This window comes from Charadrius vociferus, unplaced genomic scaffold, assembly GCF_000708025.1.
Source record: "Charadrius vociferus isolate BGI_N301 unplaced genomic scaffold, ASM70802v2 scaffold298, whole genome shotgun sequence".
In the NCBI taxonomy this organism is placed as follows: Eukaryota; Metazoa; Chordata; class Aves; order Charadriiformes; family Charadriidae; genus Charadrius; species Charadrius vociferus.
In genome coordinates this window covers 1,488,928-1,505,860 of record NW_009649936.1, presented here as the reverse complement: position 1 = coordinate 1,505,860, position 16,933 = coordinate 1,488,928, and the positions used below count along the sequence as shown (strand labels likewise).

At 38.6% G+C, this 16,933-nt stretch overlaps 2 protein-coding genes across 2 annotated transcripts in view; one reads left to right on the top strand and one right to left on the bottom strand.

Annotated features, from left to right (window-relative positions):
- Window positions 1-1,991, top strand: part of DSCR3 (Down syndrome critical region gene 3) — a 45,035-nt gene extending 43,044 nt beyond the window's left edge. Inside the window, exons 8-9 of the mRNA XM_009891363.1 lie at window positions 46-198; window positions 1,836-1,991. Coding sequence (XP_009889665.1) covers window positions 46-198; window positions 1,836-1,918 — 236 coding nt within the window. The 3' untranslated portion in view covers window positions 1,919-1,991. The remainder of the gene's footprint in view (window positions 1-45; window positions 199-1,835) is intronic.
- A 3,426-nt stretch (window positions 1,992-5,417) lies between these two features.
- TTC3 (tetratricopeptide repeat domain 3) overlaps window positions 5,418-16,933 on the bottom strand; it is a 69,071-nt gene continuing 57,555 nt past the window's right edge. The window contains exons 34-45 of the mRNA XM_009891362.1: window positions 16,272-16,421; window positions 15,092-15,231; window positions 13,624-13,692; window positions 12,807-12,903; window positions 11,764-11,864; window positions 11,006-11,099; window positions 10,386-10,484; window positions 7,384-7,805; window positions 6,768-6,888; window positions 6,388-6,615; window positions 6,080-6,169; window positions 5,418-5,528 (exon numbers count right to left, since the gene is read on the bottom strand). Of these exons, the coding sequence (XP_009889664.1) occupies window positions 5,418-5,528; window positions 6,080-6,169; window positions 6,388-6,615; window positions 6,768-6,888; window positions 7,384-7,805; window positions 10,386-10,484; window positions 11,006-11,099; window positions 11,764-11,864; window positions 12,807-12,903; window positions 13,624-13,692; window positions 15,092-15,231; window positions 16,272-16,421 (1,722 nt within the window). The remainder of the gene's footprint in view (window positions 5,529-6,079; window positions 6,170-6,387; window positions 6,616-6,767; window positions 6,889-7,383; window positions 7,806-10,385; window positions 10,485-11,005; window positions 11,100-11,763; window positions 11,865-12,806; window positions 12,904-13,623; window positions 13,693-15,091; window positions 15,232-16,271; window positions 16,422-16,933) is intronic.

Here is a 16,933-nt window from a genome sequence, read left to right as displayed (position 1 = left end):
CTTTCCCTTCCCCTCCTCTCCCTCTGACTTTCCCCCTTTCACCAGGGTGCGCGGAAGGTTACGCCAGAGATGCCACGGAAATACAGAATATTCAGATTGCTGATGGGGATGTCTGCAGGGGCCTACCAATTCCTATCTACATGGTGTTTCCCAGGTTGTTCACCTGCCCTACCCTGGAAACAACAAACTTCAAAGTTGGTAAGTGTGTACGACTGTATGCTGTGTTGGCGTCTTCCATGTGAGAGAAGTTTCTCGTTTCACTTTAGCTTCTGGCAGGCAACAGGATAAATTGCTGTCGGCACTGCAAGAAGAAGCAAGGACATGCATCTGTTTCCCTGTGAAGGTTTCCTGAAGAGGAGTGCAGTCTGCTGTATTTCATAGAGGCTGAGAAAATACAGCCCAAATACTTCTAACTAAAACCAGTTGTGCACTATTAAGCTACTTCTGACTAATAGAATTATATGGTAAAAGGACAGGAGCAGCAGTGTAATGGCAGGTAATGTTTTTCTGCCAAAAACTGACGTGTGATTAAACACTTGAGTAGTAGCCCAAGAATAAAATGCCAAGATGACCTCTTCCTGCTTTTCATCACCAGCGAGAATCCCTCTTTCCGTTTCTTCTTTTTGTTTCCCATTCTCCTGCTGCACAGAGTCAGAAGTAGGAAAAGTAAGGTTAGGCTGTACATGACTTGGCTTTCTTGGTCTACACCAGCTGCTTCTTCCTGCTTATTGCTGCCAAAATCCAACATTTGCCTTAACAAACACCTGAAATTTAGGATTTTCCTCACTTGTTCAAGTAACTACTGCAAAAATTCTCTTTGCTAGCCTGTTTTTCTTCCCTTTGTCCTGCTGGAAGCTGTTGGTTCTTTTTTTTTTTTATTTTACTGTATCAGATTGAATCTACAAGTCCCCTGCCTTTAGGACCCTTCCCAACTGAAGCCCCTTCTACTTTTCTGCTGTCTGTCTTGGACAAATGCACACAACTAGTTTTCTAGCTTTCCCCACCTGTTTACCTGTTCCCCCAAGAGCATTTTTGCACCTGATATGTACAGTGATTTTCCCCAAAATAATATTCATCTCTATTTTTTGCCATTTCAAGCTACTGAATAGTAATTTACAGTGACAAACAGCTAGTGTTAGTGTAGTATCTACTTCTATTTATAAGAACAGTCTTAATATAGTTATGAAGACTCTAAAAAAGGACAGTTATTTTCAGTTTATTTGGATCTCTGGTACGCTTCATTTATTAACTCTACCTGTCTTCATTCAGGATTGATTAGAGATCTGATACTGATTTTGGTTTTGAACAACACAGTATAATATCTAAAGATTAGGTTTTTCTGTTGAAATTTTTTTTTTCATAGCTTGCAGGTATATTGTATTTTAGAGTTTAATTTCATAAGGCCACACATAACGCAGGATTCTAAGGCCATGTTACATGCTGACAGCAGGGAAGGAATCTGTTCCTAACTGTTCCACTTACAGGCTTCTAAATGCGAGGCGTCTTTCCTGAAATGTTTTCATCTTAGATGTCTGAACTCTGGCTGTTGTCCAGAAGACTGTATGTCGTAGTTTCTCAGTAATACAGAAATTAATCCAGAGGAACCCCAAAGACTAGAACGAGCCAGGGTTCTTTAGGTATGGCCCAAGGTCTGGGATGCCAGTGGTGAGGATCTGCCTGGAGCACCTTGTTCATCCCTGTCATAGGAAAACGATGTGTCAGAGCCCTGTGAAGTGCTGCATCTGAGAACAGGAACCACCTGCCTCTCGTCCTAATGTGACAATTCAGGGCCATATGGAACTCCCCATTTTATTTTTTTTGTTCCTTTCTCCCAGAGTTTGAAGTTAACATTGTCGTCCTTCTGCATGATGATCATCTCATCACAGAGAACTTCCCACTGAAGCTCTGCAGGATGTAAATAGCCAGAAGAGAATCACTAAAGGATTTACTGAAAAAGGACAAAATTCTTCACAGGCAAAGTGAAATTTTATCCATGTCTTTAACTGAAAACACATCACTTCCTTGTTCCTGCTGGTTGTTGCGCCTGTCAGTCCTCTGTAAATCTTGGTAAGACTTTGCCTGCCTTGCGATAGCTGACATGGCTGTACCCATCCAGGCAGCTTTGTCAGGTATCTTTCTAACTTCAACCACCATGTTTTTTTCCCCAGTTTTTCTCAGACAAATCCTGAAGGAATGATTCTGTATTTTTCTACAACTTGTAGACATATGTAGTAAGTTTTTCTCCTTATTTCATTTTGTAATACTTGTTCCAAAGTCCTTTAATGATCTCTTAAACCTCCTAAGTTCTCTTATACATGGTGTATATATACTGGGGGGAGGGTAAGGGATTTGTAATATAATACTGAACAGTGTCTTTGAAGGTGTAAATAAATGGTGCTACAACAATTTGGGTGTTTTGGAATGAATATTGTAAGATGAACGTGAAATAAGTGATGTGAAATGAATAATGAAGTGAAATAACACAAAGTATATTTTGGTCAAATGGGGAATATGAATCTGTATTGGAAGAATGTGTTGAACCAAAGTTGTTGTTTTGCGTGTGGTTTTTCCTGGGGCTCTCCCCTGGATTAGAAAAACAACGCCCTTACTTTGTCTTTGCTATTTGTGTGAAACAGCACTGAAAAAGACCAGCCAAAAGTTTTTAGCTTGAGAATATACTTATTCTTTGCATTATACCATCTTCCCTTTTAAGACTTCTACAGCTCAGTTTTCATGTGGGAAAAAAAAAAAAATCTGTCATGTGACAAACAGTACCCCTCAAGTGTTGCAGCCCCCCCGTAGGGCCTGCCCTCAGCAGAGGCTAAGTGGTGGAAAAACTGCATTAAAAAACTTCTATGCTATGGCAGTGTGTGCCTTTAGGAGATGACTTGCCATTATATGAATAACCACTCCAAAGTCACTCTTTTTACTTAGGTGGGTCAATATTGTCACTTGTTCACCTTAAAGTATAAATGTAAATGCCAGGAAAGGAATAAGTTAAGGTAAAAACATTTAAGATGTATAGTTACAAATACTTTAAGGAACTAAGTAGGAAAACTATTTCAGCAAGTAATAACCTTCCCAACACAAACAGGTTGTAGATTCTGATGTTGTTTTAAGTAAACAGAACAGCCACAGTTTAATTCTAATTGTGAATTTTCCATATGCTATTATGTGGGGTGGAGGCAGGCTAAGTATATAAAGTGTTACACAAACTATAAGTGTAAAGATGACAACCTGAAAAGACACTTAAGAAAATTGCCAAAAAATACTTTCCTTCAGCATAATCCAGCAGCATCGCCAAGCTGGAAAACGTAATTCTAGGTTTGGCCCTGGTTCTGTAGCATCTGTATTTTAGGAATAAACATCTGAAATTTTTATTTCAATGTCTTGTGGGGGCTAAAAAAAGCTCTTTAGTAGAACTTAACACTTCTCCAAGATCAGGAAGTCACACAGGATGATTTTTGGAAAGCGTCAGTCACTCCGTCTGGTCTAAACGACGTTACAAGAGTGCCACCTGCTGCTCGAAGTAGCGCTGTCACCTCCCACCGTCAAAGTTACTCGGAAAGATGGAGTGGTGTTTGTCCTGCCTGGGGCCGGGCCGCCGGAGCAGATTCGCTCCCTTCACGCACCACTGCACCCTGCCCAGCCGCCCCTCGCCCGGGGCATCGTCTGATCTAAGGCTTCCTTTTTAAAGGTGTGAATGACCTCTGTGGAAATCAATAAAATCCTTCCAGCTTACAGGAGCTAGGGAAGAGAAAAGGAACGTAGATCAAAACCCATCCTGCTTAGCTGGGAACTTGGGGTCTGTGCTGTGGGAGAAGGAAAAATAAGATTGGCTTACTGCAAGCAAGCATATGTAAGTGTCAGTTCAGTGCACTAACAGCAAGTGCTTTCTTACCTGTTTGCACCGCCAGCTCGCCCTTCTTACCTCAAGGCACTTTATGTTCTATTTGGAGAATGCTATCAAACGCGGCACATGTGGGACTGCTTTGCCACTGCTTAGCAGGTCAAGGATACCTGTGCTCTGGAACAGTGTCCTAGGCTGCTTTTGTGAGAAGCTGAGAAAATGATATATACATATCCCCCCAGCCCAAGGAAATAAGGGCAGCTGAAAAGGACGCAAGTGCTGTAACACTGAGCAGTGCAGCACCTAATTCTTCAGGCACCAGGTGCCTCAGCTCTCTAGTATGCAATAGATTACTCACCAATAACTCGGACTTAGCAAAAATATTATGCAAAAAACCCACATCAGCTGCAGGAGTAGTTTTATTTTTGATCCAGGTGCCAATTAATACACTGATTAATCACAGAATAGTTTAAAACTTCATCTGGAGCTACATACCACTTGGGGGAACAAATGATCCCTAGAATTAGCTAACTTAATCTCATACAATCAATTTAATACTGCTTGTATCCAAACAACAGTCACATTTCATTTTCAGAGTGGTTAAGATGTACACAATCTAGTCCTGGTCTTTTGGGTACTGGAGACAGATTTTACAGCGATGAAGGTACTCTGGCAAGCCCAGACTTTTAAAGCAGTAAGATAACTTCTTTCAGCTGTTTGTATTCTGCACCTCACGCTGTTGATGAGCATTCATGCACAGAATACAGATGCAGCATTGCTTCGTCAAAAATAAAAATCCTGTAATTCTGATGGAAACAAATCAGCTCTTCAGCAATGAGGGAAATTCAAACCATATTTCAAGATTAAAGAATTGACCCACAGTATTCCAACTCAATGATACGCAAACAGAAAGAATCACACGACTACTTAAAAATTCTTGCTTCAAAATCCTACTACAAGTCATTATTTAAACAATTTGAATTATTAGCTATGGATTTATGCAGAGAAAGGAGCTGCAATTATATGAACTGCATTCATAATGATCACAACAAGTCCAATTTGAATCCTGCAGTTTATGCCAGAGGAAGGCAATGTCTTGGCTGTTCCAAATTCTGCTGGTCTGTCATTCAGGTCACCTACTTGTTTGATATTAGAATTTATTTTCAGTGTTGTGCAAGCTCTGAATGAAAAGTCCCCTCTGTGCATGAATTATGCACTATCCTTTGAGAAAAGTAGATGCAGTAGATTAAATATCCCGTAGCCAAAAAGACCCTACCATAAGTTGTGTCCGCTGCCAGCCTCTGAACTGCATCGGCTCAAGGCATTTAGGCAACAACCAGGAAAAGTGCTGGATCTTGGAGTATGCTCACTTGATTTTGCAGGTGCCATGGCAGTACCAGCGTCTTGTGGCTTCATGCCAAGTGTTAAATACTGAATCAGTCCGAGTCCTACTACCATTGTCAATATGTTCTGTCTCTTTCTAGGCATCATGTTTCTGTTCCTCAGCACAGTGGTTATTCTGCAGCCGCTTTGCATCTTATTATAATGTTTTCACATAAAACAAGGTTTAGGTGTATCTGTTCCGTGCAGGAAGCTCAGGAAAGTCTTCAGGTAAGAGAGCATGAACGCGGCAGATAGGGCAGGTACTCGAATGTTGCTTAAGCCATGTTCTAATACACTGCAAGAATAGGAAGATGATGTTGAGGAAACAAAGTTTCAAAGTTTAAAGAGTTTAGCTTAAGAATGTTAATAATTGTCACTAATAGGTAAGCAATATTTCCAGCATGTTCTAGGTTACTAAAATTTGCCATTAGAAAACTGTTCTCCAATTCTGACACCATGCTGATTAATTTACATTTGCACGTATTCTGCAATAACAAGTAAGGTAGTGGGAAAAGGTCACCAACAGAAGTACCAAGTTATTCTAACATAATTCTGACTTTCTCACTACATACAGTTATATGTGCAACTGCTATCAGGCAGTAAATGCAGGGTTTATAGTGAATTATCATTTTAGTTCAAAATCCAAACCTGTAAACTTTCTGACACAGTAAGAGGGCACATATAGCAAGCCTTGGTGTACAAAGTATGCAAAAAAGAATTGTGCACTGTTCTTTAAGCACTGAAGGGTAAGGGGGAGGAGGGTTACTTTTAGAAGGTGGAAAGATGGCATAACTGAACAGAGTTTGTAAACGTTTGCTTCTGAGTGCTAAGAACAAAAATCCTTACTTCTCTGTGAAAATGATGCCCGCATTCAAGTTCACATGAGTCTCTGCTTAGTTCATCGTGACATATTGTACAAGGATCATCACTGGAGGCCTATGCATAAAATGTTAAGTTATTTGAAAGCTAGCAACAATTGATCAGCAAATTCTAATAAGTTAATAAAGTTAATAATTTTAACCAAGTATATTTAAGCTTTTGTACACAAAATGAACAAGACAGTTTATTTTTTTCAGCAATACTTTGATTATTTCATGTTGTACATGAAGTACATGCCAATCACTTCACATTCATTGAAGCAGTGGAGAACTTACTGTATAGTCTAGTTTTTTCCATTTAGATTTAGGTGTTGCTCCAACATTTCCCCAGGGCTGGAGATTTGGCTGAGATGGACTTTTACTCGAGGTGTTTTTATGCGTGGGTCTTCCCTTGGGCGGGCTGGGCACGTTTTCTCCTGCAGGTACTTCCCGACGCCGACTTCCAGTCTGCGCTGGTGAAGCAGAGGCCACTGACGTCACAGGTCTCCCTGTTGAAGCTGGTGCCTGGACAGGCATTGGAAAAGAATTTTGAGTAAGTTTGTATTTCAGAGCTTGACAGCAGAGGAAAGTCTGCATTCTTTCCTGAGCTGTGCTGCACTGTTTCCTCTCTCAGAGATGCACAGCAGAAAAGGCAGCAACTACATACACCGCAGTACCTTATTTTGCTGGTCCAGAATGAGTTCTGTTACTCTGCTTAGAATTTCATCGAAGCTCAAACCTGACAATGTACTCCCATTTCTTCTTTGTACATCTTTTATGAAGCTAATAAACTCTGAACTGAAGGGAAAAAGAAGAAAGACACGATTACTGACTGGCAATACTATGGCCGTGATCAACATTAGAGAACGTTGTAGCTTCCATGTTTGATTCACAGCAGTAGATGCTTTAAAAGATACTAACAGCTCAAATGAACTGCAGCAAATACCTGCTTCCAATACCTCTGAATAAACTAGGATCTAGCTATCTGAATTGCAACCCCCCCCAAACAATAAAATTTATTATTATTATTTGCTGGTTTTATTATTATTTGCTATTATTTTCCCAATTATTAATTGGAAAAAAAACACAAAACACATAAGCCAACACCATAGGCCTATTTCCTTAAGGAATGTCTGTGAACGGGAGGGGAGGAAGGGGAACAAATAATATTACTGTTCTCATGAACTAGAAGCCATATGAAAGCACTATGAAAGCAGTTGGTTTTGTATTTTATCATTGGATGTTCAGAACTCCTGTTATCCAGCATAATATTACATGCATTAAAAAGCATACCTGCTATAGTCTGGGAATATACTCTGTAGATGCGCAATAATGTTTTCAAATACTTTTGGAAGCGTTTTGTTGTTTGGAAGTCCAGAAGGCCTTTCTTGTATAGCCGAGTTATCTTGGTGGTTCTGGTTTGGCTGGACATTCTGAGTATTACTTCCAGAAATCCCTGACGGGCAACTTGCTGAAACTTTATCAGAATATGAACATTCCAGAGGTTTGGAGTGCGTTTTCAGTGACCCACCACTTGCAGAACAAGACTTAGAATTTGCATATGCTGGCTTAACTCCAGCCTCTGCATTAAATGAAGCATGTGTTGGACCTGGATCTTCAGAACTTGAAAATGCAGGAAGTAAATTAGGATGTGTAGGTGCAGAGGAATAAATGACAATGGCTGGATCACCGATGGGAGGTCTGCCTTGTTTTGCCTAGGAAATAAACAGGTTTCACAGGAAAAAGAGTGATTAAAATAAATTGAGCAGAACTCTCAAGCATTTGCAGCATGAATTATGACACGTTCGGTCATGCTAAGGAACTGCAGGGTTCTATCAATTTATCTTAATTTGCTTTACCTAGGTAAAAATATTGCACAAGGGTGCTCTTTAATATGTACTACATATAGACAACCTGTCTGAAACAGGATTAAATAGGACAGCACATATGCGAACTGTTCCTTTAACTTACTCTTGCTTTGCTAAAAAAAAAATGCACGGCTGTTGGACAGCTCTAAGTTATACAAAAGTATAGCTTAAAGTTGGTGGCAGAAACACGACTGCTTTAAATAAGTGCCATCAATCTGAAAATACAAAATTCACTGCTTTTAATGGATTATATAATCTATACATAATGCAGCGTAATTTTTTTTTTTAAACAGAAACACATGCCAGCTATAGTCATCAGACTTCTTTTTGCACTAACGACTCTTTTCCATAAATGGAAAGAACTTAAAATAAGTTCTATTGTTTGACCCCGTGACTGATGTTTGTTTCAGCACTTGACTACTCTAGGAAGGTTGCTTTCTAACACACAGATCTAAAATTCTACATTTCTTCATAGTCAAACCTACTGGTTCTTTGTTCTGTATTTTTTAGTTTAACACCTTTTTAAAACGATATTTTACCTTCTCTATAAAGGTGTTCAATTAATTAATGAAATTAAACAAGGAGAAAAAGGGCTTTCATCAAGTCTTTTTCATTTGGGCTCACTATTTGCCTATTAAAGTCTTCTCAAAGCTGGAAGAATTACAGATCTCTCTTCTAAAAGGTTATTCTGGTATTACTGCAGTAAAAATAGATACCAAATGCAGAACAAGAGGCTCAAAAAAATCACTTTCCCAACCTGTAAATTGATGGTAAGGCTGGTAACAAAGTTACCTACACGACTCTTAAGAGTCCTGTACCAATAAATAGAAAGGAGATACCTAGAAATAAGTGGGGAAGAAAAGGTATGCAGGAGAGTGTAAGTGTAACTATTACTTGTATAAGTCCAGAAAAACTGAAGTAGCAATCATAAATATACAGTATTAGAACAGACCCCTGAATCTAAGTTATACCACAAAGAAACAAAAGAAAAAAACGTGACTTTCTGCAGAGAATATATTTTAAGAAGTTGTGTGGCATCAACAATGAATTCGGGGATTTCATTTGTGTGTGCACTATGACTGTGTTTTACTTACTGGGTGAACTACCTCCCCCATTTTGTGAGATGACTAAACCCTTTCTTCCTCACGCCAAACTGTCCCAGGTCCAGTGGTTTCTGAATGCTATTTGTCGTCAGGACTGGGCATCAGCTCTGTGCCCTGGTTTCAATTTCACCGTCAGTGAATGGCAGCACGTAGGTTGATTGCGCCGCTGCTGCAGCTAGCTTGACTGTAAGTAGTTTTATCACTGTCACGTGTCTCCCCACCACCGCGCTGATGAACAGTTCAAGGAGCATTGACATACTGACCTTGTCCTTGCACCAGGAACGGTCACAGGGTTCAGAAGTAACTGACATGATTTGACCAAAGCATCTGTGGAACTGCTGGCCCATGAGAAAGTGGTTTTAAATAGTATTTATCTGGGATGTAGCCATTACACAGATTAATTTCCATAAATGGCTATATGCCATCTAGTTCATAATAGATATGACTGGAAGTTGATTTTGGTATTCGTAATCAGTTACACATGTTGGTGTTATGGGGCATTGTCCCTATGGATTTTGGTGCTATAGGAAAGCCACAATATGCAAAAATCTTAGTCTCAATTCGGACAGAACATGAAGCATTTTAAAGTTAAACATCTTAAGCTTCTCAAAGGACTTGAGAATGTGCTTGTCACTGCTCCACTCTCGTGAGACCCCACCTGGAGTACTGCATCCAGCTCTGGAGTCCCCAACATAAGAAGGACATGCACCTGCTGGAGTGTGTCCAGAGGAGGGCCACGAGGATGATCAGAGGGCTGGAGCACCTCTCCTGTGAGGAGAGGCTGAGAGAGTTGGGGCTGTTCAGCCTGGAGAAGAGAAGGCTCCGGGGAGATCTTATTGCCGCCTTCCAGTACCTAAAGGGGGCCTACAGGAGAGCTGGGGAAGGACTTTTTACTAGGGCATGTAGTGAGAGGACGAGGGGGAATGGCTTTAAACTGGAAGAGGGCAGGTTTAGATTACATATTAGGAAGAAATTTTTCACTTTGAGGGTGGTAAGGCACTGGAACAGGTTGCCCAGAGAAGTTGTTGAGGCCCCATCCCTGGAGGCGTTCAAGGCCAGGCTGGACAGGGCCTTGGGCAACCTGGTCTAGTGGGAGGTGTCCCTGCCCATGGCAGGGGGGGTGGAACTCGATGATCTTCAAGGGCCTTTCCAACCTAAACCATTCTATGACTCTACAATTACCTGGACATATGGAGAGCCAGATCATTTTGTCTTCAAGGCTATATATTAAAATTACTTATGTACATGTCCTATAACGGATAGCCATACCAATGCAAACTTAAAGAACTTCTTAACAACCTTCTATCAAAGATAAGATACATACTAAGACGTTGGGAGGAGAAGGAAGATCCACAGTTTCCGTTTTAGTAAGGCAGTTCCGTGCACCATTTTTTACCGTCTGAACTTTTTCTTCATACTCAGCCTGCATAAAGAAAACAAATTATCCTCCACATCAGCATTAACTGAAGCTCACTCCTTATTTAAAATGGCATTAACACGACTACTTTTCTTGCAAAACACCAAAGATACCAGGCCTTTCAAATGAAACATAAGGCTGAAAACTCAGCCTAGACATTTTACATCTTATCTTTTTAGAGAGTTTTTGTTTGTTTTTAAAGAAGTAGCATGGATTTCTAAAGCTCAAAAAATACAAAAGAACCAAGAGACTAGACTTGTTAACATGGGACACAATTTTGAAGCAAGTGTATAAAGGACACCTCTTTGCCTTTATAAAATTGAAGATACTCACTGTAACTTAACTATATGTAAGTAATTTGGACTTAAAACTGTATCTTTCTTCTGTTATTAAAGAAAATGCAGTTCAGTATTTGGAGGACAAGCTGCTGGTGTTTTAAAAAAGGAATGCAAAATTATTTAAGGTGTTTATTCTGGTTTCATTTCCAAAATTTAACTTAGAGCTTATTAAGAGAAATTAAGGCTTACCTCTACTTTTTCCAGTCGTTTCTTTACATTTGAAATAAATATTTCCCAAGAATCAATCTGTGACTTCAACTTAGGTGCTGCTGAAGCTGAGCTGCTGAAGTATTCAAGATTATCAGTTAAAATCCAACATTCCTATTATTTTTGTTTAACACCAACTGTTTTAGTACAGCAGTTCCTTCCCCTACCAACTAAATCACGGTCAAAGACTTCAAGCAATTTTAAGTTAAAATCAGTTGAATTGCTGATACTTAGATCCTATCCAATCTTAGAAGTTGACTCCTCAAATGTAAATTAGTATTTTGCAGTAACATAAACACATGGAAAGGGAAGATGATGTAAGTTTTTAAAAAGGTAACATCAAGGGCTAAATTAGTTCCTTGTAGGGAAGAAAACAACGTTGTTGCGTGCCCAGCAGTTTTGTTGCCCTCTTTTCTATTTACATTGCAGCCCTTTCCCACTGATACTATGCAGGAATAACTGGAATGTTCCCAGTAGCCTGATCTTCCCTGGCTAAGAAAGAATAAGACAAAAAGTCTGCTCCTGCTTAAGTATTACACATCTTGGTAATTTAAGACTAAGAAGAAATTCATCTTCAGGAAAGCCACATTTAACTATTATATTTCTATGCACCTTTCAGGCTAGCACCTCTATGTGAGCAAAACTGACTTGTCTAGTTAAATGATCGTGATTAAACATTCAGTAGTTACTTGTATTAAGCAATGAGTAGAACTGAAATTTTTGGTGTAAACTCTCCATACCTGCTCCATGACTTCAGCATCTTGAGATTTGCTTCTGCGTTGGCAGCTATGCCGTTTAGCTTGCATACTTCAGTCTCCTTCCAGTTTTTGAGAACTGATATCTGTAACAAAACATAACTGCGTAAAAAAAGAAAAAAAGTGCAGTAAAAGCACAAGGAATAAAACTTCAAAACAGATTTTAGTAAGTATCTGAAACAATAGTTTGATACAGAGTACAACACGCACACAGAGTTCCTACAGTGAGGAACTTCAAGTGGAATTAGCAGCCCTGGCAGGCTTTCAGGAGGATAAAAAGGCTCCATTCACTTCAACTGACAGTAGAAAGCTTCCACTACTGTTCCATTTTTAACTTATCCTATATATATATAAAAATATATACATACACACTGAAGTGATTAAGGCAGCTTTTTAAATACTGCACGGTTGAAGACTAATGTGGACCAACAATCTAATCTTTTTATAAAATCCTGCTGCAGATAGGACAGCGTTCAAGCCCTTCTTAAGAAGAAATAATTGTTCATTAAATTCAAAGCATTTCCAGTATAAAACATACTGGTTTAGAAAAAATCTTGGTATTTATCAGTACTCCTCTCCTCTCAGTGAAATACATACGTCAGTTGTTGCATTCTGATTCTACCCGATAAAACAGTAGCTATATATTCACTAACCATGACTTTTAACAAGGAATTTTTTAATTTTCCTATGGTTAATTCTTACTAATAGATAACAAGGATAAGTATGAATCTGAAATACTAGTTGAATTTTGTTAGGAGCAACACTACATGCCCCAAATTCTGTGTACTTTTAATACTGGTCAATAATAATAACGTGCCTTGATGACCTGCGAAGTTTTGTAGGATAACATCATGAATAGCATTTGCCGATATTTGAATAACACTTTTGATACACGCTTATGAAAAGTTTTAGATACTATTGAAACAGTACATTGTTAGATAAGACTTCACCAGTTATGTTCCCCAGCTACTATCAGCACAAATGATCCAAGCTCTAGCAAAAGTGTTTTAAAATTTTTTTGTTTGTACCTCTGCTTTAACAGCTCTTTTCACACACTCTTGGCAGTTATCTTGACTCTTTTTTATAAGCTCTTCCAATTTTATTTTCTCATTAGCAAGTTTGTTACTGTGAAATAAAAAGAAGTCAAATACTTGAGTAACATTTAGAACAGAGTAGTATTCTAATTTTATGGCATTTTAGAGGTTTTCTACAGCTATTACTTCTCTCTTCTTTGGAACCACGCATCTCCATTTATATTGTGCAGCTTGTGCCTTCAGGTAGCATATCCTGCTCGTGTAGCCATACTGCTGGCTCCACGGACACAACCTTGGGACTCCTTAACCTCATTTCACTGTGCAACCTAAAAACCTTATAGAAGTTTGACTACCACTGTCATGCAAGTATTATTGTTCTGAGCCTGATCACATATATAAAGAATGTATGTATAAATGAAGCCTGGACTTTATACTATGTGCATGTGAATAACTTTTAGAAAATGTTTAGGTAACCTTATTTACATTTAGGACTATAAGTATATGAAGATCCAAAGCTACATACAACAGTTCAGTATGTCTGTACCACACCCAACTTGTAACGTGTTCTAGAACACAGTATCATATAACCAAGGGAAATGTATGAGTATTTTGAAAACCCAGACTTTTATTATTCGAAATATCTACAATAAAATAAAAAAAATACTTATTATAGATAAAATTAAACCGAGAATAAGAGATATAGGTTAAAGTGCTTATTTTTTTTAAACCTCCACCCAGAGTGAAGCAGACAACTCTAATAATAACAAGTTAGTAGAAAAATGTAAATATTGCTGAAAAGCACGAGTTTTACCTGGTCTCGAGATATGTATTTAAATATACGTTATACTGCTTTTCCTTCTCATTAATGGTCTTCAAATACCTAGAGTAATCAAACATTTATTAAGCTTGTTCTGAAAAATGTTCACAAGCAAATAGGTGACACATTCCTCTATAACCATAGTGCCAATTATGCAGCAGTGACAACTGTATGTTTTATATAGTGTTTAATACTATAAGTGCATTTAACATATTCCTAAGGAACAGTAACTAATATAAAAGCAGACCAATGATTTTTCAAGAGACATTTGGCCCAAACTACTCAGACTAATGGTACTACAACAGCATTCAAGGACAGAAATCTTCTCAGGTCTGTAAACTGAGAAAGAACATTATAAATACAGTAGGAATTACCAAATCTGATTAGAAAAGTTATTGCTAAGTCAGTTTCATTGGTTCTGTAGAAGCTATTTTAAATGTTTACCTGTAACGTAAAAAAATCAAAATATGAAAGCAGACACATACATATTCAGCCTATTACTGTGATACAAGATCTAGCTGGCTACACAGACAATGATTAGGTTACTTAAGGATTTCTCAAGTGTTTAGAGTGTTTCAGGAAAAGCTACTGATAATACTTCATCCAGTGACACACAATTTATTTTTCAGTACGTCAGTGATGTGTTCTCATGGATGCTTGTTGACTATGGTAGAATTGGACTGAAGTTGATTCTTGCTTCTCCATAGCCAGGAGAGCTCATTGCCAGGGGAACAGCTGGGTTTGCTGCACACAGGGTCATGATGGGATCCATACATTGATATTATTGGTTTAAGTTCCATGGAAAGCCCTCCAGACTTCTGTTTTAGGGTGAAGGACAGGTAAAAAAACCCCACCATAAATACATGCGGTCATGTGGTTCTTGCAGTTTTACTTGAATCTGAGAAATGAGCGACAGGACTAGAAAAGAAGGAAACGCGCAGCCTTGGATGACACTTAGATAGGCTATATGGCAGAACAGACAAAAAGTGTGTAAGAAAAATAGATGCAGACCAGAGTTTGGCTGGGCTGATTGTATAACGGAAGAAGGAAGAATGAAAATGGAAATGAAAATTTAAAGCTTATCATAATGCAGTAGAGGGAGCACACTGAGAAAGCAATGGTAAGTCATGAAGAACAAAAGTGAAAAAGCTGTGCAGTTTGGAAGGATTCTGGAAAACATAGGAAGATCTTAAATAGTGGAGGAGTAGTATTTGTTACTTAGGTTAAATAATGCTTTATGTAGATCCTATTAACAGCAGCTCTAATCCAAGAATTGCATTTAACTCATTTCAGAATGACATAATCAGGGCAACATGTTTGCGTTTTCACTCTGCATATATCTTGGAATCAATAGATACTGAAACTTACCATAGTCTATCAGAAATAACCGTACTTACTGCTGCTTTAAAAAAAAAAATCAAGCAAAGAGAAAGTAGTGTAAATTTGTATATAAAATTAGTACCTATCATTGGTATCTGTATGCTTTTTAGCTGTGCTCCTTAGTGTTCTTAAGTTATCTTGATTTTCTTTTTTCTCCTGTTGCCATTTTTTCACTTTTACTTCTAAGTCTTGATGAAGCCAGTCCAGTTCATTCTTTGACACCTAAAAGCATAAAATATGATGTTATTTCTGAAGATACTATTTTATTCAAATGCAAGTTCGAGCAGATTGCTGACACATGATCAAAAGCTAAGACAGTGAAAATTACAGTAACAGAGTTTTACTAGTGCTTAATTTACTGTTAGTTCAGGTGTTTAGCATGGGCAACATATAAATGCTTTCCCACAATGATCTGCACATCTGATTTACATGGATACAGAATACTCACAACCCTGTTTTGCAGTCAGCTAAAAGAAGAAACCTAGTTCCACAGTGTCACGTACAAATACATACTGAAATCCAACTCAAAATCCAGCTCAAAATCAGTACTGACAACATTGTATCAGTACTAACAACTGGGAAGTTCCATATCATAACGGAGCAAGACAGCAGTGAGTCTTATGGCTGCCATAACTGCCATAAATCTAGAACTCAGGAGCTCCCAAGCTGCAGTACATGAGTTTACTCCAACAAACCATTGAAAGGAAAAGATATATTAAACTGAGATTGAATGACAGGCCCCATCTTACTAAAGATTAAAGAGAGGGGATGGGGAAAGATGGCTTTGGTTTCACCTGAATTACTTAGTTTTTAAATGAAAAAAATCCTTTTCACGTAGACAAATAGGTAGCCTGTAAACATAAAGCATCTACTGCTTTAACTATAAAATTAATCCAGTCAAAATGATAGTAGGCTGATAGTGTTGTTTGGGGACTACTCCGTTTGCTCTCAAACCTTTTCAAGGAAATAAAGCCTGTTAGTAAACCCAACAAATCAAGGAGAAAAGAGTCACCAGTGTAATGCTTTTTTTGTTCTCGGGTTGAATCAAAACCAGTATGCATCCACTAGATGGAAGCAACCAATATCCTGTGTGTTTAAGTGTGTTCGAAGGAAGATGACACACAGAGATTGTGAGGTTTGCCGAGTTAGACTTCACAGCAATGAGGACTACCAGTCAAGTTTCAAAAATCCTGTTGATCAAATACAGCCACTCTTGTGAGCCACTGCAGATTGTCCCACTGTTGCATGAATAAAAACATTACCTCTGTCTCTTCAACACTTTTTTTTAGGAGCTCTTTTAAAGCACTGATTTCCTCTGAGCTTCGGCTTTGTAACTGGTCATGTTTTTCTTGTGCTTCTTTAAGTTGTTCTTTTAACACCTGATGCTCTTTTTCCATACGTAGAATATCTCCCTGAAAATGTACGTTATAAAAAACCAATCTAATATCTGTTACCACAGGGCAGTAAACATTCATGACGTCTAAAAGGAACAGTTGCTGTCAGTTGAGATTCAAAGTCTTCAGCATGGTTGGAGTGGGGTTTTTTGTTTGCTTGTTGGTTTGGGGAGGGGTTGTTTAAGAGAAAGTTGTATAGAAGTTTCAATCCAGCTCAGGAAATGAACATTCATGTCTGACCATCAATGGAATATGATGAGGTCAAAGGCCACGTTTTCTCACTTTTACCTCCCTGTACAGACACAAGACTACCATTAACCTCAGACTGAGATGTCTATATGCCCAAATGGAGTATTTAAATCAGACCTCAAGATTTTTGGAGAGGAAATACTAAATTTCCCTAAAACACACTCCAACATCTGAACAGCTACAGAACAAAGCTCCAAGATCTCCTTTTGCGCGCCTATGTGAAGTTTCCAAGAACATCACAGAATACTGCCCAACCTGAAGAGGGATGGGGGGGGGGGCGG